General features: G+C 45.9%; 1 protein-coding gene across 3 annotated transcripts in view; it reads right to left on the minus strand.

Annotated features, from left to right (window-relative positions):
- Positions 1-27,145, minus strand: part of DPY19L1 (dpy-19 like C-mannosyltransferase 1) — a 2,006,077-nt gene that overhangs the window by 263,221 nt on the left and 1,715,711 nt on the right. For all 3 annotated transcript variants that reach the window (XM_069613244.1, XM_069613243.1, XM_069613242.1), the window contains one exon: positions 23,133-23,307. In XM_069613244.1, coding sequence (XP_069469345.1) covers positions 23,133-23,307 — 175 coding nt within the window. The remainder of the gene's footprint in view (positions 1-23,132; positions 23,308-27,145) is intronic.

The following is a 27,145-nucleotide window of genomic DNA, read 5'->3' on the forward strand; positions in this document are numbered from 1 at the left end:
TAACATAGCTTTGCACTCCTCCTGTTGCTCAGGGGTCAGATCTGAAGCGAGATTAACTCCTTCAACCTTTTCGTCCAAAGGTAAACCTCTCAGGAGGTCAGGTAGAGCTTCACTCTCCTTCTCCTCTTCTGATGAAGCTAGAAGCAAGGCTCCTACTTCTGGTCTAGAGACATAGGCTTTGAGGCGGTTGGTGTGGAAGACTCTGGGAGCTTCCCTGGGTTTGCCCAGATCCACCAGATAGTTGACCTCTCCAAGTTTTCCCACAACCTTGAAGGGTCCCATCCATTTGTCTTGCAAGGCCCTCTGCCTTGTTGGAAGCATAACTAGAACTAGCTGGTCTTGAGTAAACTCAACCATGTTAGCCTTCTGATCATGCCAATGTTTGATCAGAGCTTGTCCAGCTTTCAAGTTGTCACTTGCTTCTGCCATCATGTGTGACATTCTCCTTCGGAGACCTATCACATAGTCAGTCACTCTGACTGGCTTGGGGGAAGGAGCACTCTCCAACCCCTCCTTAATCAGGGCCAAGGGGCCTCTGACTGGATGGCCATAGAGAAGTTCAAAGGGAGAGTAACCTACTCCCTCCTGAGGGACTTCTCTATAAGCAAAGAGAAGGCATGGGAGTAGAAGGTCCCACTTCTTTTTAAGGGGTTCTTCTAAAGCACCTATCATGCTCTTCATGGTTCTGTTAAACCTTTCTACCAACCCGTTTGTCTGAGGGTGGTATGCAGTTGAGAACTTGTAGGTAACTACGCAGGTTTTCCACATGGCTTTCATGTAGTGGGACATAAAATTTGACCCCCTGTCAGAGATCACCTCCTTAGGAAACCCAACCCTGGTAAAAATACCAAGGAGGGCCTTAGCTACAGCCGGAGCTGTAACAGTCCTCATAGGAATTGCCTCAGGATACCTAGTAGCATGGTCTACTACAACAAGGATAAACCTGTTGCCTGAGGAGGTTGGGGGATTAAGGGGACCAACAATGTCAATCCCTACCCTCTCAAATGGGACTCCCACAACTGGGAGAGGCACTAAAGGTGCCACATTCTTAGAACCAACCTTACCAGAAGTCTGGCAGGTGTGGCAGCTTCTGCAATATCTATTTACTTCAGCCCCCATCTTTGGCCAATAAAAGTAGAGAGAGAGCCTTTCCTTGGTCTTCTTGAAACTCAAGTGACCAGCCAAAGGAATCTCGTGGGCTAGTTGCAAGAACTGTTGTCTGTTCTCTTGGGGCACTACCAGGCGTTGGTAGGCTCCAGGTTCAGATCCAGTTGGTTCACTGTAGAAGAGGCCATCTTCCCAGTGTAACCTATACTTCCCAGGCTCTTGCCCATCAGCCTGAGAAGCTGCCTGTTGGCGAAGGCCCTCCAGAGTTGGACATTCTCTTTGTCCCTTACGAAAAGCTGACCTGCTGGGTCCACCTTCTGCCAGTAAAGACTGCAGCTCAGGATTGTCAGCCGGGTCCAGGTCTCCAATAAGTTCTGGGCCTCCTACTAGCTCTTCTTCAGAGTCTAGTTCAACCAGACAGGGTTGTACCTCCCTCTCAGCCTCAGCTGGAGGTGGAGTTACAGGTGTAACTTTGGACAACCTCGGGGAAGTCCTTGTTGGAAGCACTGGAGTTCTTGCTGTAGGTTTTTTTCTAGGAGTCTTGGGTTGCCCCTTTGCTCCTGATCTGGTAGTTACTGCAGTAAGTTGCTCCAGTGGAAGAGGAGTGATTTCTGTCATCATCTCCTGAGATAAACCTCGCAGGGTTTTCTCTCTTGCAGGTTTGGTGAGCTCCTGTAACCTTTTACTAGGAGGTCTGGGGGTATGTGACACAACTCCAAGAGCTTTCAGGTCATTACCCAACAGAACCCTTCCTGGTACTTCACATTGTATACTGACAGGTATCTTCACAACCATATCATTACACTGGATGAGAACTGGTAACTGGGGACACATCTGCACAGGCCCTCCAGCTAACTTGGTGAGGCATTTGGGTGCCTTAGCAACATCCTCTGCCTTGCAAAATGATTCATCCACCACAGTTATTCTGGCCCCAGTGTCCCTGATGGCAGGAGTCTCCTGACCATTCACGTGGACACTGTCCTTATAATACTCTTTAGTATTATCTGGGATAGAATTATAGACATCTAAATTCTGTTGTTCCCACAACCCCAGAGAGACTAAAGAAACACTGGCTGAGACTCCAGTGGGTTCATCAGCCAGTAGTAGAAAGTTTCCACTTGCCATAGGGACTTCCTCCTCTGGAGCGAAGGCTAAGGAGACAAGCTAGACCCCTGAAGGTTTACCCTTACATCTGGGATCTCCTTTCACATGGTCAGTAGCCTTACAAACATAACAGGATCCAAAGGCCCTTTGGAATGGAGGCTTGCTCTGACCTCCTTCTGGTTTGGCACCAGAAGGTATACTACTCTGCTGTGGTTTCCCAGGTGGCTTACACTTATGGTGTGGTTTGGGGCCCTCTTTGGAATTGGAATTATTAGAATTCTCTTTGGAGTCTTTCTTAGGCTGCCTCCCCTCATCCTTCTTCTGAGTTACCCCAGAATCCTTGTGAGTAGCCCTGTTGGCAACCCACAAGTCAGCAGCCTTAGCTAGCTTTCTAGGATCTAATTCCCGTGAATCAGCCAAGTGCTGTCTGAGCTCAGGAGAGTAGCATCATAAATTGACTCCATCATTACAAGATTTCTCATTCCTTCATAATTGTTCACTTTGTAACCCTTAATCCATCCCTCTAAGTTTTTCAACCCTTCACACACCCAGGTAGCCCAAGGGGTACCATCATGCTTTTTGAGGCTTCTAAACCTCTTAAGATACTGGGAAGGGGTCTTCCCAAACCTAGCTATCAAAGCTAGTTTCACACATTCATACTCTTTCCTATCCTCCTCCCCCAACTCCATTACTGCATCAGTCGCAACAGGGGGAAGCCTAGAGAACAACCAGGTGAGTAACTCATTACCTGTGATGTTCTGGAGCCCATGATTATACTCAAACATAGACAATCAATCCAACACATCCAACTTAGGCTCATACATACCAATCAATTCTTTAGGCATCCGGGGTCTTTTAGGACTGGAACTTCTAGAGGAGCCAGAAAGAGAAGCATTCTCAACAGACAATTTCTTCATTTCTAGCTCATACCTGAGCTCCATTTCTCTTAGCCTTAGTTCTTTGTCAGTTTGAGCATTAAGTTTCTTGTACTCTAATTCAAGTTTCATTTTCTCCAGTTCATAGTACTGAGGACCAAATGTGGGACCTGGCAAAGGCCCAGTAGGTACAGCTGGTAGAGCAGACAGAGGCCTAGAGGGAACATCTACAATAGTTTCATCTTCCTCTTCCTCTTCTGGTTCTGATCCAAGATCATCAATACTTTGTTCAATATCAATATCATTGCTGTTCTCTACATTTGCTGGAGTGTTAGGTTCCTCTGAACCATCATCCAGACTTTGGTTTTCTAACAACCTTTCTATTAGCTCCATTTTCTTTCCTTTAGTCATGAGATTCTTATGCCTACAGAGAAGTCTTAGACAATCAGCAGTTTTTGTAGCAAGGGACTCTTGACTATAACTTTCCATAGTAGACAGGTTAGATAATGACTTTTTCTTTTTGTACTTAAGCTTTGTGGTTAGTTGCACTAAGGCATCTCAAAAGTACACTAAAGTGTATGCTCAATACAAATCCCACTGCTGTACACCAGTGTTAGACAGACACCTGTGCAGTTCCCTCTGGGACCACTGCAAAAGATTTAAGACTACAGGTGTTTGGCAGTAAACCCACTTGGTAGCAGTCTGTACCACCCAGATTTACCTGGTAGCTGTGGCTGAGCAGTCAGAATTCCCTCAAGAAGAGTTAGGCAGTATACAGAGCATACATAATAGGTACAGAGGCACAATAGTACAAGCAAACACTGACCAGAGCTAGGTGTAAACGTATATAATTATTTAGTTAAAAGACACACTCATAAATTACACTAGCACAGAAAAGGTAAGTAAGTCAAAACACAGTCAATATTACTTATATGTACATCCCTAGTTATTTGTTGGACAAGTCTAAGTTAACACCACTTATTTCCAAACAGAGGTGAGCGCTTAACGTTAGATGGCACTCCAACAAGTTAGTTAAAAAGGGAGGGAAAAGGCAAAGGAAGTGAAAACAGCAAGGCTAAACACTTTTCAGAGATTCACAGTGAGTGTAGAAAGGCAGCCTATTGAGGAGCAAGGAAGTTCGGTTGCCAGGCCCACTCTAGGGAAAGCCAGGCAAAAAGATGCCCAAGATCACCCAATGTCACAAATCTTTACAGGTGAGTAGAAAAGGTTTTACCAAGTTTAGAAATGTTTAGTTAGGGTGTCCCAGGCTTACCCAGAGTCGAGAGCCGAGGGCTAAATCTACCCCATACAATCGGTGGCAAAGGAAGCCGGGCGGAACACGGTACCTTTAAAATGGAAAGGATCCTCCAGCGGTTGCAGTTGTTCCTGGTAGTGGGTGCAAGTCGCGGCGTCGTCCAGAGGAGGAGAAGATCTCGTCGTGGAGGAAAGCTGAAGGTTGTTGCACTACCAGGGAAGAAACCAGCCGTGGAGTTTTTCCGGTTAAAAGGACGTTACCCCTCTTTCGCGGTTGAGGTAAAAAGTGGTATCCCGGTTGCCGGGATGCTTGGCACAGGCAAGGCGGCCACGAGATGCTTCAGGGCGGTGAAAAGAAGGCAGAAACTGGTTGTCCCCACCAGGCGGGAGATCTCCTCTGTCGTCGGGAAAAGTGGTGAGACGGTTCCGCAGGGCTCCACCGGTGGTGTCGTCTTGGCAGGTCGGCTCGGCTTCTCCCTCTTCGGCTTCTTAGGTCCTGTGGCGACTTCTGAAGAACCAGTCCCAAAAACCCTGCTTTTATGCAGCAAACCCCCATTCATACAGCCTAGCTGTCACTCAAACATGCTAAGTGGTGAGCGGGGTGGCTCACCACTTGGGCCAATCACACCAGAGTGCGACATGAGTTGGCAAGGCAACTCAGTCCAGGGTGCCTAAACCCCCTCCCACACCCCCTGTGGTACCCAGACAGAATGGCACCACTTTGGAGGGCTTCTGTGCAGAAGCCCGCCAAAAGTGGAACAAAAGCTCGACTCGGGTTCAGGGTTACTGAAGTGAACCTAGACGCCATTTTGGCGGCGAGTTCTGGCAAAAAATCCCAACCGGTGAATTTATATTAAATAAATAAACCGGCGGTATCTTTAACATTGCACCAAAAAGTGGTGCATTAAAATCAATGGGAAATCCCATTGGGAAATATTCTGGTGGAATATTTCCGTGGTATCCACTGCCACCAGCCAGAAACTCGGCGAGGGGGGACGGGACAGTACCCCCTCGACAACAGACCCAGGGGCAATCTAATTGCCCCTACCAGTACTTCCACAGTATGATGGTTTGTACTGGTTAAGTTCCTAAGTTAAGACTAGTAAAGTCAATGGTGACTTTACAGACCCAGGGAGACAGTAGTCAGTCCCAGGGTGTAGAGTCTATGTTTGGGGGTCTCTATGACACCCCTGTGTTACTGCACTGAGGGTGCTGTGTAGCACACATTTAAAAACCAATGATAGCCTATGGGGAAAAAATACCCCATAGCCCATAAGCACATTGCAAGTCACAGAAACACTCTCAAGTCATGCCCAAGAGTGAGGGTAAAAGAGTCTCACTCTTGGCAGGAGAAAAAAATAAACCCCAAAAATCCAGCAAAGCTGCTGGGGGACTCACTAGGTTAGGAAATTTAGCCTAAACAGAGAATTCTCCCTAACACTTTGAGGATCCCCGATTCCTTTGCCAGGGCTACACCGTGGATGTAGGCTTTAAAGCCCTCCCACAGAGTAGCCTGAAAGTCCACAGACCGGACATTAATCAAGTATTCGTCAATACAGGATCCAATCTCAGACTCAAAAACAGAATCGAGCAGTGCATTTGGCTTGAGTCTCCATGAACGAGGCGCTCTGTGCCCCTCCGCCCAGGCCAGTGTGAACATAACCGGTGAGTGGTCGGATGAGGTTCTGGGTAGGAAACGCACCTGTACAACATGCCCAACCAGGGTATCTAAGATCAACCACCTGTCGATCTGCGAGTGTGAGTCGTGCACTGTGAATAGAAGGAGAACTCCTGTGACAGCAGATGTAACAGTCTCCATACGTCGACAACACCCTCCGAAATATGCACCTAAAGTGGTCTTGGCTGCCCTGGTTAGCGGTCAGGCCTTAGTATTGGATCCATCGAGGTCGGTGTCAACTATGGTACTAAAATCCCCCCCGCTCCCCTAAAATATGGGAACTAGGGGAAATCGGGTCAGTAGGGGGAACAGCTGAGAATATAATTCAGGGTCATCAACATTTGGACCATACATATATATGGAGAACCACCTCCCGCTCCATCAAGACGCCATGTACTAGGACATAGCGCCCCAGGGGATCTACATGTGTTGCCTTTTGAGGGTATCTAAGGGACTTATGCACTAGGGTCATCACCCCACGGCTCTGAGTGGAATAAGTGGTATAATAGCAATGCACACCCCATGACTTAGCAAACCTGTCACAACTCCCCGCCAACGTGTGTGCTTCCTGCAAAAAAAGAACACAGACTTTGTGGCGTTCAACATAAAGTTGCAATTTGAACATTTTCACAGGGTTTCCTAATCCTCTGACATTCCAGCTCATGAGCACAATTCTCCTCATCCGCCATTCAGACCGAAGACATATGGTAACTGAAACCGGGTCAGGACCAGGACATGGCATTGTTCTGCAAAATCAGTTCTAAAATGAGATGCACCTCATCCACCAAATCGCAAGCCAAGCATACTTTAAACTTTTGTCCCTTCGCACCATCCCCAAAACCCCTCCCAATCAGGGGAGTGAATCCCCGGGCATTATTCAACCACCACGAACAACAATTGCCACTCTGCATGCGTGTCGACCATGACCAACTTCAGCAAGCCGCGGACATAACAAGCATAATAACATGCACATTTCATCTATCTCATCTATGCTAACATTTTAAAAAGCATTAGAACTGGTCTGCTTACTAAAGATCCATCTTAAATAGTAGACTCATCTATGAGCGAAACACATCTGCTCCTGATGTAATGGAACAATTAACTCAACAAAATCTAAAATGCATGTCATTAATGCCAACCCTTGCAAGCTGTAGCCAATTCAACAAGACAATGTTAAAAAAAGAAATGCAACCCATACTGCACATCAGCTCCACAGACAAACTAGAAGTGCACGGCATGACACTGCGTATGTGTCAACAGCACGACTAAATAGCTTAGGAAAATCTTTCTCCAACACAGTTGGATTGGAGAAAATATTAACTTTGTGCCTAAACTTCAGAGTAATTCTAAAAAGTAACCCTGATGTAGAACAAGGTTTAGTAAATGGAGCAATTGATACAGTTGTTGGCTTCCAAACATATCCAGATGACAAAATTCAGTTTGTCAACTCACAATAGCACGTTTCCTAAAACATGTACGTACGCAGAGGACAATTCTCTCTGTCTCTTGCATATCCTGTCACTATTCGCAACATGTTCAGTGTTTAAAAAAATATGGCGCTCCTCGCGCTTTTCACCATCCAATCATTGGGCGCATCGATTGTCCGCAGACTTCACGCTGGACCATGATTGGTCCGGGGGGGGTGTCCGCAGACCGAATAGGGAAGTAGGTTCATTTTGAAAAATAAATACTGGACAGATTTACACCAAATTTACAAAAGCATGCTTTTGGGACCAAAACGCCACTCCTACCGCAACTTTGGTGAAAACAGTCCAGCGGTTTGGGCTGTAGACGTGAGCAACTTTTTCCATTGCGTCTGTAAGGCAAACCACACCTTTTGTACCCCCTCTGGATGTAACCTCACCAAACTAAGCAGAATTATTCAGAGGGGGCCTTATATTTTGTTTGCAAAGTTCAGTGAGGATTCATCCAGGGGAGGGGGCAAAGTTATAAGCTGCCCCAAAAGGTGCTCTTCCTATGAGATGAGCTACTTAACCATAACTACAGGGCCGCTACCGCAGGCCCTGTGTGTATATATATATTGTGGCCACGGTAGTGGCCATGTAGTTATGGTTAAGTTGCTGTTTCCATAGGAAGAGCACTTTTTTGGGCGGCTTATAACTCCGCTCCCCCTGGACGAATCCTCACCAAACTTTTCAAAACAAGTATATGGGCCACTCTGAATTTTAATGCAAAGTTTGGAGATTTTTGGCCAGGGGGGCAAAGTTATAGGGGGTCCCAAAACATCTTGTTTCCCACAGACTGAATGGGGGAAAACTTTGCGCACGGCTACAGGTGACACAGCTGGACGGATTTTGACAAAATCTGCGGTAGGCACAGGGGCTTGGTCCAGAAAGCATGTTTTTGTAAATTTGGTCACCATCCGTCTAGTACTTTCCTTTAAAACGACCAAAAAATATGTCTGAATAAATTAGTGATATCTATGTCCGCTCCGTGGTCACATTTTCCTGTTCGCTCGGGGGACATGATACCGATTGGCCAGGGGGGGACGGCGTCATCACCGCAGACACGCGACATCTGCGCCGATTGGCTCCAGCGAGCCATGATGTACGTCAGAATGTGTGGATGCTCCCGACATCTTCAATCCGAAGACAGCGCGCTACTTACCAGAGGCGAAATGCTGTTTTCAAAACTGTTTTGCTCTCCTGCAATGCGTGGGGAGGATCACAGGGTAAGAGACGGATGAAATACTGTACTTGTTTGGCTGGCAATTGTCGATTATATATTCTGCATTGGCGCCTTCTTCAGGATGTTTGTACGTGAAGAAAATGAGGGATCTAATAAGGCTACTATTTGAGTCCGTGCTGTGTACAGGCACCTTGAAAATGTTCACGGGACACGCGTGGCGTTAGTGGCCATTAATTTTGAGTCTATTTCCCTATTATATTACATTTTCCTACGGGTGTGATATTGCTTAGTACGCCACCATTGTCATGACATGCTGCAGTGGTTGTGGGCAAGGCCTAGATAACCTGCATTGGCGCCTTCTTCAGGATATTTGTACGTGCAGAAAATGAAGGATCTAATAAGGCTACTATTTGAGTCCGTGCTGTGTACAGGCACCTTGAAAATGTTTGCAGGACACGCATGGCTTTAGTGACCATTAATTTAGAGTGTATTTCCTGATTACATTACATTTTACTATGGGTGTGTTATTCCTTAGTACGCCACCATGGTCGTGATATGCTGTAGTGGTTGTGGACAAGGCCTACAGTCTTGGATGCATGGCCGTAGGCGAAGGCCATACTTCCAAGACTGTGGGCCCTGCCCACAGCCACCGCTGCATGTCACGACCATGGCTACACGTGTTGTATTGATTATCACTTATATGGTTGAGGGGAGAGTGTACAGTGTTGGGCCATGCACCCAAAAAGAAAGTTATAAGCACTGGAGTTATAAGACAGTGCATATCAACACATTGCAATAATATCTATGTACAAACACGTAGGAGTGCAGTGTATGGCCAGAGTAAGTGATGCATGGCACGACCATGGCTACACGTGTACTATTGATTATCGCTTACATGGTTGAGGGGAGAGTGTACAGTGTTGGGTGCATGGACATTTTCAGGATGTTTGTAGGTGCAGAAAATGAAGGCTACTATTTGAGTCTGCTGTGTACAGGCACCTTGAAAATGTGCGCAGGACACACGTGGCGTTAGTGACCACTATTTTTGAGTGTATTTCCCGATTACATTACATTTTCCTATGGATGTGTTATTCCTTAGTACGCCACCATGGTTGTGACATGCTGCAGTGTTTTTGTGGACAGGTCCTGGAGTCTTGGATGCATGGCCGTAGGCCGTAGGCTGAAGGCCATACTTCCAAGACTGTAGGCCCTGCCTACAACCACCGCTGCATGTCACGACCATGGCTACAGGTGTAGTATTGATTATCGCTTACATGGTTGAGGGGAGAGTGTACAGTGTTGGGTGCATGGCACAAGGCCATGCACCCAACAACAAAGTTATAAGCACTGGAGTTATAAGCCAGTGCACATCAACACATTTCTATAATATCTATGGACAAACAGGTAGGAGTGCAGTGTCTGGCCAGAATAAGTGAAGCATAGCACACCTATCAATACACCCGTACTACTGTACATCACTGTGGGGATTGTGGGAAGGATGTAGAGTTTTGCTTCCATGCCTGCAGCACGTAGTCCATACATCATACTCCTAGGCCCTGCCCAGAAAACACCAGTTGATGTTACTGCAGTGCATACACTCGTCCTACAGGTTAGCATGTCAGATGGTTCTGGGGAGGGTGTACAGTCTTGGCTGCATGGCCGAAGCCCATGCACCCAGTAACGACCTTGTTAGCGGTGGAGGTATAAGCCATTGTACACCTATACATTTAAAAGTACGTGGACATATATCTTAACCTCTAGGTCCTGCCGCCACCCACTGCAGCACATTCGAGAGGGACGTTAGTGAATGTGTTGGTTTGGTGGAGTGGCTCTTTCCATAGAAAGAACTGTTTTTGGCTGCCTTATAAATGTCCTACTCTTGGACTAATTGTCGCCAAACGTTGGGAAAAAAATATATCGCCCACTCTGACTTTGGTTGGAAAGTTTGGTCATGTTTGGTGCATGGGGGCAAAAGTTGTAAGGGGGAGGGGTTCTCAAAACTTCTTTTTTCCCCTTACACTGAACGGGGGAAAAGGTTGTGCTCACGACCATGTGGCTCTTTCCTAGATTGTTTGCAAAATAGCGTGCAGTAAGGTAGCTTTGTACGGTGGCCCCCTCTTTTCTACTAATGTTTTTGTGTGCGCAGACACCGCCAGAAACAGCTGCCAAACAAGAGAGCATTACACTTCTCACACTCAAGTAATAGTATTTCACAAGGTGACCTTTGAGGGGGCCCAATGAGCTGTGGAAAAGTGCAGTTTTCTTGTTTGTAAAATGATACGTTTACATGGAAGTTCGTGCTCACTGCACCACCACCAATTACAGCGTGTGGATTAAAATGTGTTTTGCAATAATATTTCCCTCAGATTGGCCTCTACAGTTTTGAGAACTAAGGCCATCATCTGCACTGTTTGCTTGAAACTGCGCTTCTGAAGCTGTATTGGAGTACAGGTTCTGATAATTAGATTTCATTATGTTGCTTCAAAGGAAGAATGCATTTGCCTTCTGAGTGAAGGCCTGTCAGGTTTAATTTCTCTGTCAGTCTTCATTTATTTTAGTTTTCTTTGATTAATAATTTGTTTTCAATGATAATTTATGTTTATGTCTAATACTCCCTTCATATTCCTTGACTATCACTTTATCAGAATGAGAGTGTCCCAATCCAGCATGGTGGAAAGGAAGAAGGGAATCAATCAGGGATCTGATTGGTAGTCAAGATGTTATTTTGTGATTGGAGGCTGTTGAGACAGTTCCAAGGTTCTAAACTGCCTTTCATTGTCTTACCTGAAGCAGGGAGGTCCTGTTTCCTTTAGTCTTTATTTTGGTCTAATCTATGAAACTTGGAGACAGTCAATTTGGACTTGAATCATTTCTTGAGAAGCATTAATCGTTGGACAGGACAAGCAGACTCATTGGTGGGAGCGCAGCGATTTAAAGCTCTTATGAAGATTGTGAACTTATTTAATTTCAAAAACTATTACAGAAGAGAAAACCTATTTGACTTTGAAGAGCAGAATATTCTATGTAGTTTAGATATTTAGTTTAGGCTCTTGCTTGATTCTGCTCATCTGTGACTGTTTACATGAAAGGAGCAAGAAACTTCATTCACACGCAACTACAATATTTTTTCCATTCATGTTTAAGTGTTATTAGGAACGTTTCTAGCGATCTAGTCGCTGGTTAAATGTAAGTGTTTCAAAATAGTAACATGCGCCTTAGTGATTGAATAAAAGAAATATTTCTGAAATGTTTAAATGAATACGCGCTAGACTGCAAGTTCCGTTATAAGCGTTGCGCATTTGAAACCGCTCAGAAGCTAGTGCGCATGCGCGATTGATGGTGTTGAAGGGATTTGTTATTCCCGTCATCACGCATGAGCAAATTAAGAGGCATTACTAGTAAATGTTATTTAATATGACGGAGAGGTGTTGGGTAGTGTTCCCAGCCGAGCGCATGTGAATAAGGCGGCCTGAATAAATTCACACTTGCGCGTAAGGTTCAATGTTTAGGAACACTATATTATGCGCATGCGCATTATGAGTTTTGTACGTTAAGGACACAATTTATTCGCACATGCACGTAAGGAGTTCATGTTAAGGACACTATTTGTTAGCGCATGCGCATTAGGAGTTTTAAGTGTTTTAAGGACACTATTATTTTGCACATGCACGTTTGGGATTTAGTTATATATATAGATCTCAACGTGCGTGTGCAATGAGAAAGTGTTGTTTTGATTGAACTCTACTTGCTGTTTAGTATTTAAAGGAGAGTTTTCAATTTAGTTAAATAACATGATAAAACTTTCATCCAGAAGTGTTTAGAATTCCCTGAGAACTCTAAAGCAAACATAGAAACAACTATCCAGTTTAGGATAAATGAAGTTAAGGATTGTTTTTTGAATTAAGGCATAAACGAACTGAATTTGAAGGAACAAATATTGCAATCTTATTTCATCAAAGAAAAAACGATCTCCTGAAATTTAGCATAAGAGTCAAGGTAAACAAGACTTTGGAATAATTCCTTCAGAAGTATTTTTATGTAATCTTCAAAGTTCAAAGAAACATTTACACAACTAGCCTCTCAGCTCTTCAGGGAGGCTTAACAGGTATTTCTTGAACACTAAGGGGAAATATAGGAGAAAGGTTATAGTAAATGAGATTTTAAAGTAATTTGTTTATTTCTTCTACAGGTTCTCGACTACAAGAGGAGTTACCCGTGTCTTTGTTATTTTCTCCACTTCCCCCTTTCCCTTTGAGTTGTGGAGATTTCTGCTGTTTTATCCAGTAGTTGACTCCACAGCTTGGGAGGATTGTGAGGGCTCAACAGCTTCCGCAGACAAAGGTACAGCACCTGACAAGGCAACAGTAGTTGCTTTTTTGGTTGACCGCTCAGTACGCCCGCGCATCCGAGTGAAAGTAAAGGGGAAATTGTTTTTTGACCTTGAGCCCAAGAGAAACTTGCACGCTATTCACGGAATGAATGGGTAAAAAAACAACCGCAATTGATAAGGTTATGTTTTAAAAAGTTTGTAAGTGACATGCATTTCAGTCAAGGAAGATTCTTCGCTGCAAACACATTCATGACTGATTTCCCGCAAAAGAATGGAGGCTGTAAATATTTTGTAAGTTGACTTTGGCTCACTGTACAGCAATCCGTGCTTTATTTTTACGTAACTGCCCATCTGATTATGGTAATATAATTAAGTTATTATTTTTCTGCCCTTGTCCTGTAATGTTGCAGAGTGCACATGTTGCTCATTTGCAGGGTATGGCTGCACTCAACATTTTTTACTATTTATATTTCTAATTTCAAAGGCCTACTTTGTTTGCATTGCTTTGTGTATAACTTTGCACTTTTTTTTGGTCTTCTCTGAAATGACGAGACGTAATTTTTTTTATTTGTCCACTCTTTTGTGTTTCATACCTAAATTATCGTCTTTGTGTGTACTGCCATTTTGTTTTCTCTTATGGCGCATGCAAAATCTCGCCATTTCTAACCTCCACCTATAGGTACATTTGGACATTAGTAACATATTACTAAAATGTCAACTTTGAGCACGTATTTTTGTGTACCACTTTGCACATTTTCTATTTGATCTTTTAAAAAATGTTGGTACAGGTTGGTTACTGACACTTATTTTTTGTAACTTTTCCCGACTAGGTATATTTTGCCGTACTGTGCGTGCCATGGTTTTCAAATCCCGAGTGAGGGCTTCTTCGGACGGCAAATACAACTGCTGGTGAGCGGTTGCCTGTCCCTAACAATAATGTGGAATGACACTGTAAGCCCGCTTTGTCCATTCACTGAACTCATTATTCGGAACAACGTGACATCATTTATGGTGCTGTAGGCTCAACGTCATGATGACTTTTGGGAAATAACTGTGGAAACAAAGCGACTGCTTCAACGAAAACCCCAAAATGTTTGTTTGCGCAACAAAATCGGCCTCTTTATCTTCAACATTTGCAATGCCTCCCTAACCAGCATTGTAATCATTGCATTGATTATGCGCTTATTCCGATGGTCTCTGCAAGTTTGTTATTAAATAAATCTAGTTTGTAACCTGTAAAATGGTTACGTGTTCTTTACCATTCCTCTGTTTTAATTGCAAATGTAATTTATTAGCTTGTACGTCGCTGAATGTTTATTTACAGGTTCTGCGTCACGCCACATCCTTGTGCTTTTTGCAACCTGCAATGGAAAGGGAAGAGGGGCTACGTATGCAATAAACGCCTTCCCTTTCTATGGCGGCCATCTTGAAAGAGGATTTTCTTTTGTGATCCTTACTGCCAAAGTCGCCTTGGATTACAACAAGTACACGTCCTTTTTAGTAGCACACATTCCTGCATTCGTAATTTAGACTATTGCTGGCAAGGATTATTGCGCCTGTGTACTTTACAGAGAAATAAGGAGTGCGTGGAGTGTATTCAAGTTTTATTTTTTTTTCAATTATACTGTGAAAGGTCGTTATTAACCCATTATTAACTTTGTTTACGGGTGGCTTTATTTTTTTGCCAGGGCAGGCAATAAGGCAATATGCGACCATTGATCAAAAAGGCATCAAACGGTATTATGAGTGACTGTATGTGTGGCAACACATTTTTTCCGTCTGTTATGTGCAAGACAGCAACACAGTTTCTTATGTTTTTGCATTACACCACTGCTGCTGTTTCTTTGGGAGGAAGGCTGCATTTACCTGATGTCTTTTTCAGATAAGTACAACTTTCCCTACCAACATATAATGTGTAGTGCATTCGCAGTCGCTGCATACCAGTACGTGTTGGCGTTGTTAAAGGCAAATGTTGAAGGTGGACGTTCCTACATGAATATAAAACCTATTTCCACATTGCCCAATAGGCATACTTCGTTCAGGTAAGTGTGCAGTAATTCTGGGACGTAGATGGTGCGAGTTATGCTTGCTTAGCTTACTATAATGGGGGAATGTGCAGTGGTTTTTGGTTGCACTGTGAAGTATAACATTCCTTTAGTGACATTTATTTACTGAATGCACATATACATGTATGGCAGGGAAGGAAAAGAAAGGGGCTAAACAAATGATGTCGTGATTGATGTTAGCATTCACATTTGAGATGACATCTTTCATGGTCTGGGTGTTAGTGTTAGCAGCGCACATGGGTGGTGGCAGGGTTGGGGGCTTACTTTACCATAACTGTCGAATTTCAGGGGTTTTTCGGTTTTAATTTGAAGCATAAAGGGGAGCTGGAAAGTATTTTTGTAGTGAAGTGTGCAGGTTTTTGTTAGGGCAATTTAACCATAACGTCCCCTCCACAAAGTTTTTTTTTAGTGAATATATATATATATATATATATATATATATATATATATATATATATATATATATATATATATATATATGGGATACATTACTCACCGTAATCGTATTTCTGATGCTTGTATCTGCTTAGATTCACATGCTGTGCATAGGCCGACATCTAGTGGAAGCTGCGGAGTATTACAGTTTGTTTTTCGAAACTCGGAAATGGGCGTCGACACAGGCGTGCCAGTAATACTATCCCTAGTGTGACGTCCACTGTACCCAAGATCCCTCACGCGTCTAGGATCCTCAGATTGTATTTTTTCTGACATGAGGAAGCATGAGGAGTAGCGTGAGTACAGGTAATCCAAGCAGATAGACAGAAAGGTAAGACTACAAGCAATCATGCGCCTTCTCTCGGAGGGAAGGAAGGCTGGGTCGCATGTGAATCTAAGCAGATACAAGCATCAGAAATACGATTACGGTGAGTAATGTATCCCTTCTGAGGCTTGTGGAATCTGCTTAGATCACATGCTGTGCATAGATTAGCGAGCAGTACCAGAAGAAGGAGGTGGGATGTGAGAAGGGTCATGAGCAAACAGGTGTCTTAGAACCGCTTGTCCCACTTGTGTATCTGTCTTGGAGTGAGTGTCAATGCAGTAATGCTGAGTAAAAGTGTGAATAGAGCTCCAAGTAGCTGCTTTGCAAATGGTGTCGAGGGGAACATTTGCAATGAAAGCCAGAGTGGCCCCAATGCCTCTAGTAGAATGGGCCCTTGGCGTAAAAGGCAGAGTTTTTTCAGAAAGAGAGTAACACAGCTGTATACAGTTGATAATCCACTTCGAGATCGCGCCTTTAGAGACGCGATCCCCTTCTCTGCCTTTAGCTACGGAGACAAACAGTTGATCTGTTTTCCTTAGCGGTCTGGTTTTATTTACATAGTAGAGGACCGCCCTACGCACATCAAGGGTGTGTAGTTTCACCTCAGCTGAGCTTTGCGGGTTCTGGAAGTAAGCCGGAAGCTCGATGGACTGGTTTACATGGCACTTAGATATAAATTTAGGTGAGAACCTAGGGTGTGTGCGTAAAACCAGTTTGTCTTTGTGGATAGTAAAGAAAGGATCCTGCACTGACAGAGCCTGAATTTCACTGACCCTTCTTATAGAGGTAATGGCTACTAAGAAGGCCGTTTTATAAGTCAGGTGTTTGAGACTACTTTTATGCATGGGTTCGAAAGGGGGGCCCATGAGCTTAGCTAGCACCACATTGAGGTCCCATCCTGGCGGTGGGTTCGAAATAGGAGGGTGAAGTCTCTTTACTCCTTCCATGAAGGCTTTAACTACTGGTACTTTCCACCACGATACTTTGTTATGGGATGTGGTGTAAGCCGAGAGGGCTGCCAGGTGTACTTTCAGAGAGTTAAAAACCAAACCTGCGACCAGCAGGTGGAGCATGTATGTTACAACGTTGGAAGGAGTGCAATCAACTGGGTTGATTTGTTTATTCTGGCACCAAATAACGAATCTCTTCCACTTGTCAAAGTAACAGTGCCTTGTGTTTGGTTTCCTGGATTATTTTAGGATGTCCATACACCTCTGTGATAAATTGAGATGGCCAAACTCTATGACCTCAGGAGCCATGCTGCCAGGTTCATTGAGTTGGGTTCCTGGTGCACTGTTTGACCTTGTTGCTGGGACAGTAGGTTGTACCAGGCTGGGAGTTTGATGGGCTCGCACACCGCCATCCTGCGTAGGTGTGGAAACCATGGTTGTCTCGCCCACATGGGAGCAACTAGGATGAGCGTCATCGATTCCTTGTTCATCTTGTACACCACCTTCCTGATGAGAGGAGTTGGTGGAAAAGCGTACGCAAACATCCCTGACCAGTTCATCCACAGGGCGTTCCCTTGGGAGTCTGGCTGGGGGAACCTGGATGCAAATCCTGGGCATTGTTTGTTTTCGCTTGTGGCGAATAGGTCTATAGTGGGGAAACCCCACTGAGAGAAGAGATCTTCTGCGATATCTCTGTGAAGGACCCATTCGTGTTCTTCTGGGAGGGAGTCTCTGCTTAGGGCATCCGCTAGGGAATTGAGCTCCACTGGAACATGTTGTGATGACAGGAAGATGTTCCGTCTGAGTGCCCATATCCAGATTTTCTGGGCAAGCTTGGACAGATTTGGCGAACGAGTCCCTCCTTGTTTGTTCAGATAGAACATGGCTGTCGTGCTGTCCGTCCGGATCTGCACCGACAAGTTTAGCAGATGGGGCTCGAACGCCCGAAGCGCTCGGAATACTGCCAGAAGCTCTAGCAGATTGATGTGGTTCTTGGCTACTGAGTGAGACCAGAGACCCTGAGCTGTGTGGTGGAGATGGTGAGCTCCCCACCCAGTCAGTAATGCATCTGTAGTCACCACTGCCTGTACTTCTGGATCGTAAAAGGGTTTTCCCCTTGCGAGATTCTCTCTTGTCCACCAGTGTAAGCTCTGTACGAGTGTTGGCGAAACGACCACTAGATCGTCCCACTGACCACTTGCCTGAGACCACTGTTTCGCCAACCATTCCTGCATGGGACGCATGCGCAGACGCGCGTGGGGGACCAGGTAAATGCATGACGCCATCATGCCCAGTAACCGCATTGCTTTGCGTTCCGTTATTTGTTGACCTGACTGATAATGCGGAATTTGCAGTAGTATATTCCGAATTCTCTCTTCCGAAGGCAAGGTCAACCCTTTCTGAGTATCTAGGATTGCTCCTAGGAACTGTTTTGAGGTGCTTGGCACCAGACTTGACTTCTTCTCGTTGATAGAGAAGCCTAATTCGTGGAGGAGGTCGATAGTCCTCTGAATGTTTGACCTGCAAATTCCTGGGGTTTCCCCCGTTATGAGCCAGTCGTCCAGATAAGGGTACACTGGGATTGCCTCCCTGCGTAGGTGTGCAGCTGCCACCGCCAGTACCTTGGTGAATACCCTTGGTGCTGAAGCTATCCCGAAGGGCAGTACCTTGAATTGGTAGTGGCGACTGTCCACCTTGAAGCGCAAGTATTTTCTGTGCGCTGGGAGCATGGAAATATGAAAATAAGCATCTTTCATATCCAAGGTTGCCATGTAATCCCCCTTTTTTAGGAGGGGGATTACCTCTTGTAGCGTGGTCATACGGAACTTTTGGGGCTTGACATACTTGTTGGCAGGCCATAAGTCCAATACTGGGCGCATTGTCAAATCTTTCTTTGGCACAAGGAAGTAAGTTGAATAGATACCCTTGTTTACTTGGTGTCCTGGGACGAGTTCTATCGCGTCCTTTTCTAGCAGAATGGTGATCTCCTCGAGAAGGATCTTCTGATGTTCTAAGGAGTGTATTCTTTGTCGTGGAGGGTGGTTCCGGGGACGCTGCAGTAATTCTATACAATATCCTGTGGACACTGTTGACAGCACCCATCTGTCTGAGGTGATCCCTTCCCAAGCCTGGGTGAAGTTGGAAATGCGTCCCCCTACTGGGGTTGCGTGAGAAGGGACCCTGAACTGAGCGTCACTGCTTTGGTGGAGGCGTGCCACCTCCCTTGTTGGGGCTGCCTCTGCCTCTTCCACGACCTCTCTTGTTACCCCTGCCGTAACTTTGGGTAGACTGCTGGTTGTTGTTCCATTGTGTACCCTGTCCTTGGGCATAGTTGCCTCTTTGTGAATTTTGGCCGCGTGGGCGACGGAAATTACTGTTCCCCCTCTGGTTAGGGGGTTTGTTGGTAAGCTGGCCAAGGGATTTGAGAGTCTCGTATTCGTCCTTGGCATTCTTAAGTGCGTCTTCGACCGCTTTCCCAAACAATAGATCGGGTTCCACCGGCTTGTCTATTAATGAAGCCTGGGTTTCTGTTTTGAACCCCGACTGCCGTAACCACGCATGTCTCTTGATAACAGTACCTTCTGCTATCAATCTTCCTGCGTGGTCCGCGGCGTCGAAAGTTGCTTTTAATATGCAACCAGACACGGCTCTCCCTTCTGCCGAGATCCGAGCCAACTGGCCCTTTAACGGTTCAGGAGCAGAGGCTATGAGCGCCACAACCTCTTCCCATTGATGGCAGTTGTAACTTGCCAACAGGGTGGTGGAGTTTGCAATCCTTGCTTGGTAGGCGGACGTTGAGGCTACCTTCCTGCCAAACCCGTACAGCTTTTTGCTCTCCTTGTCGGGAGGAGCTTCTGACGACGATAAGGGTGTCCCAGCCCTCTTCCGAGTGTTGGTAACCACTAGGGAGTCTGGTTTGAGATGTCCTCTTATATAAAGAGGGTCAGACTGGGCTGCCCGAAAAAGTTTTTCGACTCTGGGGTTGACGGCTCTGGTGAGGTTAGGATTCACCAGGGATGGATCTATTCTACGTTGGATGGATTTAAGGATAGGGATGGTCTGAGCGACCGGCCTCCTCTCTCCCACCAACTCTTCTGTGAAGTCCCTTTCCTCCTGTACACCGTGGGTGTCGATGTGAAAATGTTCTGCTGCGCGAGCGAGAACTTCATTAAGGAGGGGCTGGTTATCAACTGGCGAGTCGGTAACTGGGGCTTCGCTCTCTACCGGGGAATATACTCTGTAAATTTCCTGCTCATCTTCTACCTCCTCCAGGTCCTCATCATCCGCATAGTATTCAGTCCCGGTTTGTTCCTCCATAATTTGGTCCCCTTCAGGGAAAGGCTGTCCTTGGTATCTGGGGGTGGAGTAGAGTAAGGCTGCACCTCGAAGGGTGCAGGTCTTTCGAACCGGGCCTTTTTACTTAGGGGGATAGGATCAGAGGAGCCTGAGGGTGTGGCCCCTTGAGGGTCATACGAAAGGAAATGTTCTGGGTTTTTGTCATAAAAATCAGCTAAGGAAGACATCCTTGACATGACCCTGTCTATGTCTTCACTGGACCATTCTTTGGAACAGGGTATGACTTTAGTAGGCAACTTAGAGGACTTATCAAGGGTACCCTTGCTGGATGTTGATGTCCCAGTAGATTTGTGTTTGTCTGTCTGCTTAGGGTGGAAGGATGGTCTTACAGGAGTGGAAGGCTGTGCTTTCCGCTGTTTCCCCCCCTCCCCGTGCGTGGAAAAATGTTTTCCCTGCCCCTTGGAGGCCCCAGAGACTTTCGACGCCTGGCGTCGAGGGTCTGGAGAGGTATCTGTGTGTTTCGAGCGTGGGGCCTCGCTGGTGTAAACTGCGGCCTCGGTCTCCTGGAGCGCGGCCTGGGGGTGGAAGTCGTCTTCGTCTTCCGACGATCGAACTTCCGTTAATCTAGGGAGCGAGGCACTCTTGGCAAGAGTGGATGATTGCCTTGCGTCATGAGGCGATCTCGATCGAGAGCGCCCAGAGGACACCGAGTCGGACCGTTCTATCTGTGCCTCTTTCCGAGAAGTCGACGTCGTCGAGGTTCGGTTGGACTTAGTGTGCTTAGTGTGTGTAGGGTGTGTAGCGCTTGCGTCGCTGGGGGTCTTCCCCATAGCCGCCCTGCCGGACAACCTTCCGAGGTCGGGGACCTGCGCTCGGCAGTCTTTCGACGCCGTAATGCCCTCGCCGTCCGAAAGTACGGCGTCGCTGCCATCGCTGAAGGCGCCCTCCGCTGCCATGGCCGCCTGCCTGGCGTGGTGGGCCCAACGCTTTGTCGAACGGTCCTTAAGTGTCTTAGGCTTAAACCTACTACACGCTCTGCAGTTCGCTTCGGGGTGGTCCCTCGGCAAGCAGAGATTGCACGTGGCGTGCCTGTCGACCCAAGGGTATTTGCGGTTGCACTTGGGGCAGAATTGGAAAGGGGTACCCTCCATACGCACCTTGAGGCAGCGGGCTGGTAAGTGTAGGAAATATATAAGGTGTACCTATATACCAAGAGTGAAGAGTATGTACCACCCCCCACTCTCCCTACTTGCAGGGCCGAGGCCAGCGGCCTACTAGGCCCGGGCCGAGGCCAGCGGCCTTCCGAGGCCCAGATCCGTCGTGCAGCAGGCGACGGTCGATGTCTTCTCCAGCCGTCGTCGAGTGTCGACGTTGGGGTGGGGAAGGATGTTAATAAATAATTTTAAACTTCAATAATTAGCAAAAGTATGGCTAAGGCCAGGGGACTCCGCAAGATGCTTCCGACCAGTATGGCGGAAAAAAACAATCTGAGGATCCTAGACGCGTGAGGGATCTTGGGTACAGTGGACGTCACACTAGGGATAGTATTACTGGCACGCCTGTGTCGACGCCCATTTTCGAGTTTCGAAAAACAAACTGTAATACTCCGCAGCTTCCACTAGGATGTCGGCCTATGCACAGCATGTGATCTAAGCAGATTCCACAAGCCTCAGAAATATATATACACATACACACACACACACACAGTTCTAGGTGGTACAACTGTTAGCTTTTTACAGCAGATCGCAAGTTCAGTATTCAAACATTAATCCAAAAATATATGTTAAATTGCCTGTTTAGATTTCTAGCACAAAGTGAGTCATATTTATTTGTGTATATTTACCGGACCTTTGATCCTTTAATACAAGGACTGTTATCACCTAACATAGTGTGCGGACATTCCATTGTGGTGAGCTTGGGGAATCACTGTACCCAAGAACCAGATCAGCTCCTTTGAGTCTCAGCCTTGGTTGCTCGACCATAGATACCATTAGAAAACCTTGGCTGGGGTGCTCTCTGCCTATACCCCAACTATATAGTGGGCAGAAGTAAAGATAGCCCCCACTCCAGTCTTTACAGGGCGTGCCCGATTATTCTTGTTTCCCAGGACAAGCCTTGTTGAGGGCTTTCTGGGCTGGAGAGAGGTGTTGCCAGACCTCACAAAGGGGCAAAGACGAGGCATAGCCATTCAGCCAATGGTCCAGCTGGGCTAGCATGGAACGGCTGTCTGACGAGAATACAGATAACCCTTTCACAACTGAGCTGGGCTCACAGTGCTGAAACATTCATGATATAAATCAGCTGTGGCACTTTATAATTCTGCAAATCCTTCACTACCATAACACACAGGGTATGGCTTACATATTCAGATTACCCTGCCACCGAGTGAGGGGTTTATCATAATCATATGGAATTTATAACAGAGGTGTAAACTTAAATGCAACCCCTGTACTGCAGTGACTTGGCTGTCACAGAAGCTGTCCAAAAGGGCATCTGTGACCTCTGAACCTGCTCTGTACCACTGGAGAGCAGGAGCTGCTGATCATGAGACAGATGCAGCAAGTCACAAGTGTATGTAATGTGTTTGGCATGGAGCTTATGAAAGGGGATTTGATTAGAAGATCACAATTCTCTGAGATGGAATTACCCACTCCATTTTGATTAATACATCAAATAGCCAGGGCTTGTACACCCTTGCAAGAGGGTCATTAGCTACATCAACTGACACTGGGAAAGTGTTCCAATAGTGGGACTTGCAAAGACGGATAGCAAAAAAGGGATAAAAGAGTGGCATAATATTTGTGCCATTTGAAGCATGGCTGCACCAGAAAAAGACAACATTTATGTTTTTTTATGTTAGGATGGTTAGGTGTGGTCACTCCTCCATACAGTGCCTCTTATTGCCAGACATTCATGAGAGCCCATTTACAGATGGGACTCCATGAAGCGTATACAATCAGGGTAAAAAATGAAGAACAAAAACTTTCGAAGACAATGCTTGATTTGAATTACCTTGTAAATTAGCGAAAAAACGTAAGAAAAAAAAGAAAATATCAACTTACTTGGTTTGGTATTAAATGTTATCCATTCTAATAACTCTTCCTGAGGAACATTACTGAACTCTCCGATGATATTCCACTGACTTTGGAGATTTGCTATTCCTTGTATAGACATTGACATCAATATAGCAAACACAAATTGCTGGTGCCTAATTTTATTGGGAAACCATCTAAACATCTAAAACAGAAAAAATAAATAATCATCCAAAATATCAGGGCTTCAAGGCCTTTGTAAACATCTTTGGAACCAAAAACAACCAGCCTGAATTTGTGTGTTTGATTTCATTTTGGACATCAATGTTATTAACATTAACTGGATTGACGATAATAAAACAACAATTTGGTTACCTCTCAGTAATGTTCTTTCTGATGAATGTCCCTCCCATGGATTCCTCATTTATGATACTTTATGTACAGCACAGCTGAACTTTGGAAACCTTTCCACAACAAGGGAGTGCAGCACGGCTCAACACCTCTACGACCAGAGAGTGACATTAGGGCCAATATAAATTGAGGCACAGCGACTTGTGATCTCAGTTCCACCCTTTTCCCCTAGCACTGACACTGAGGGACTGCAGAACTAAAGGTGTACTAGCTATGCAAGTGTGGCAGGTTGGGGGGGGCGATGAGAAATCCATGGGAGGAACATCCATCAGAAAGAACATTACCGCTAGGTAAGTAATTTGTTGTTCCAATGGATTCCTCCCTCCCACAGATTATTCATGTATGATAGGCTCCCATCGCAGGATGTGGATTTAGAGGAGGGAAGAGAGCACCCCGACACATACCAGAAAGCTCTGGAGGACACGCTACCAAAAGGGGCATCCTATCCTCACTGGAAATCCAGGCAGTAATGTTTGCCAAATGTGTGCTAAGGAAAGCCCACTTGGCTTCCTGGCAAATGTCCAGAACAGGGACCCCTCTCTGCATGGCTGAGTTGGCAGCCAGTCCTCCGATTGAATGAGACCTTCACGCATATACTTCCCAGCCAGATAATAGCATTCTGAGATGCAGAGAATGATCCTCCTTGGCAGGATCTGTTTGGTCACAGCACTGTCAGCACGGGCACCAGCATAACACATACAAAACTGGTAATCTTTCCTGACGTCCCTCACCTGAGAGATGTAGTAGATGAGGCTGGCCGCTGGCTTCAGCCGATGGACTTTATCCACTGCTTCGGAAGGACCGGCAGAAGAAAAAAATAGGAAGATACATCTTTTAAGAGAAATACAGGAATGCCTCATTCTCAAGGCCACATTCTTTTTGGAGAAAACCAAATAAGGAGGCTTGACAAACAACATCTGGAGCTCACGCACCAGAAGAGTGGAAGGGGGGCCCACCAGGAAGACCACCATAACGGTGAGCTGTCTAATAGAACAAGCATGCAGGGGACCAAACGAAGCACCCATGTAGAACACCAAATTCAAATCCCACGCCAGTGCCACAAACTGCAATGGAGGAAACTGGTTGCACAATCCCCATTAAAACAGTGTAGCTGTTGGGATTGTGCAGAAGAACAAGTTACTTCTTACCTGGTAACGTCCTTTCGATGGGATGTTCCTCCGACGTATTCCTTATCTTGATAGATCATCTCCAGCTTGCTGGCCTCTGAATTTTTTTTCGGTAGAGGGCGCTGCGCGTCGATGTCCCTCGAGCCGATGTCCCTCGACAGCCTCCGTATCGGCGCGGACGTCATCATGCATATAACTAGACTCGCGCAGCATCCATTGCTCAGTTCCGTTTTGACGTTAACAGTCGTTTTATATGAATTGGTTAGTGACCCAGAAGGAGCGTAAACTGTATAAGCTGTAACCACAAGGGAAGTTTTACTGAGGGGATGGATGGGAGGGGCGATAAGGAATACATCAGAGGAACATCCCATGGAAAGAACGTTACCAGGTAAGAAGTAACTTGTTCTGCAAAAGGATTGTGTCCTCCGACGTGTTCCTTATCTTGATAGACTCCTATAGCAGTGGTGTGTAACTGGAGGTGGGAGTCAAATTGCCATGTTTCCCTTCAAGAGTGCACAGAGTGCAACACAGCTTTGCCAAATCTAGTCTCTTGGCTAGAGGAGGAATCAAGGTTGTAAAATCTTGTGAAGGTATGTGCGGATGACCATGTGGCAGCTGCACATATGTCTCGAATCGGTACCCCTCTTTGGAGGGCCGAAGAGGCTGCGATACCCCTGGTTGAATGAGCCCTAAGATTTTGAGGAGGCTCTTTCCCTGCCAGTTTGTAACATTCCAGAATGGCTAAAATAATCCACCTGGAAAGGGTCTGTTTTGTTATCGGTAATCCCAATTTGTGCCCTGAGTAACCTACGAACAGTTGGTCTGCTTGCCTAATCCAAGCAAGTCTGCAGGTGTAAAAACTCAAAGCTCGCCTTGGGTCCAGCCTATGCAGCCTTTCTTCCTCTTTCCCCGGATGGGGAGGGGGATAAAATGAAGGTAAAGTAATCTTCTGAGTGATGTGGAATTCAGAAACCACCTTTGGGAAGAAAATTAGGCTTCCCTTGTAGGACAACTTTGTCTTTATGAAAAATTGTATGAGCGGGTTTACAAGATAGAGCTTGTAATTCGCTCACCCTCCTAGCAGATGTCAATGCCACTAGTAAGACAGTTTTAAGGGTGAGAAACCTTAGTGAACAAGAGTGGAGTGGTTCAAAAGGAGTACCCATCAGGAAATGTAAGACTAAATTTAAGTCCCATAAGGGAACTTGGAATGATCTTGGAGGATAGACATTGGTTAATCCCTTCAGAAATTGTATTACTAAGGGTAACTTGAAATACGATGGTTCCTCTGCAGTGTGCTTGAAAACTTCCTCTTGATAATGGTGGTGAACAGATCCACTTGAGGGGTTCCCCAAAGGGTGAAGATCTGTTTAAGGACTTCCTGAGCTAGTTCCCACTCGTGGAAAACTGTACTCTGCCTGCTCAGAGCGTCCGCTGTCAAGTTTTTCTCTCCGGCTAAGTGAACTGCCGATAGAGAGATTCCTTCTTGGATTGCCCAAAACCAGAGCTGCATCTCCTCTCTGCACAGAGGCAGTGATCCTACGCCTCCTCTTTTGTTGAGGTAGTGCATGGCCACTGTGTTGTCCGTCATTATCAGGACATTTTTCCCCTGTACAGCTGGCAGAAAAGCCTTCAGCGCTAGTCTGATTGCTCTCAGCTCTAACAGGTTGATATGTAGTCTGGACTCCGATGGAGACCAACGACCGCTGTTGGTCAAGTCGTTGGCATGGGCTCCTCACCCCGTAAGTGAGGCATCTGTGACTACTGTTATCTCCGGCCATGGTTGCCAAAACAGTTCTCCTTTCAAGATGTTCTGACTGAAGGTCTCGAGCCACCTTGTCCGGAACCTGAAGGAGATCTGTCATTCTTCCTGAGAATTGTGACAACTAAGTTCTTAGTGCCCACTGAAGAGATCTCATTCTCAGGCGAGCCTCTGGCACAAGGAAGATGCAGGATGCCATGAGGCCTAGCAACCTCAAAAAGTCGAAGGCTGGGAGACTTTGGGCATTTTGAAACTTGGTGACCATCTGCAGAATATCTTGAGCCCTCACCTCTGGTGGCGAGGCTTTTCCCAGGGAAGTGTCCAGGACCGCTCCAATGAACTGGAGTCTCTGTGATGGTATCATCTGTGACTTCTTTAAATTGAGGGAGAAGCCCAGTTTGTGAAGGAAGTAGCAAACATAATCTCGCTGGATCTGAGCTTGTTCCGGAGATACAGCTCTGATCAGCCAATCGTCCAGGTAGGGGTAGACCAGAATCCCTTCCCTCCTTAGACTTGCAGCCACTACCGACAACAGCTTGGTGAAGCCCCGTGGGGCGGAGGTCAGCCCAAATGGCAGAACTCGAAATTGATAATGAGAGTCGCCAATTGCGAACCTCAGGTATTTCCTGTGTTTGAGATGGATTGGCACATGGAAATAAGCATCCTGAAGGTCCAGAGATACCAGCAAGTCCTGGAGTTGGAGGGCCTGAAGGATCTGAGAAAGAGTTACCATCTTGAACTTA

This window comes from Ambystoma mexicanum, chromosome 5p (assembly GCF_040938575.1).
Source record: "Ambystoma mexicanum isolate Mex_15411 chromosome 5p, UKY_AmexF1_1, whole genome shotgun sequence".
Taxonomy (NCBI): Eukaryota; Metazoa; Chordata; class Amphibia; order Caudata; family Ambystomatidae; genus Ambystoma; species Ambystoma mexicanum.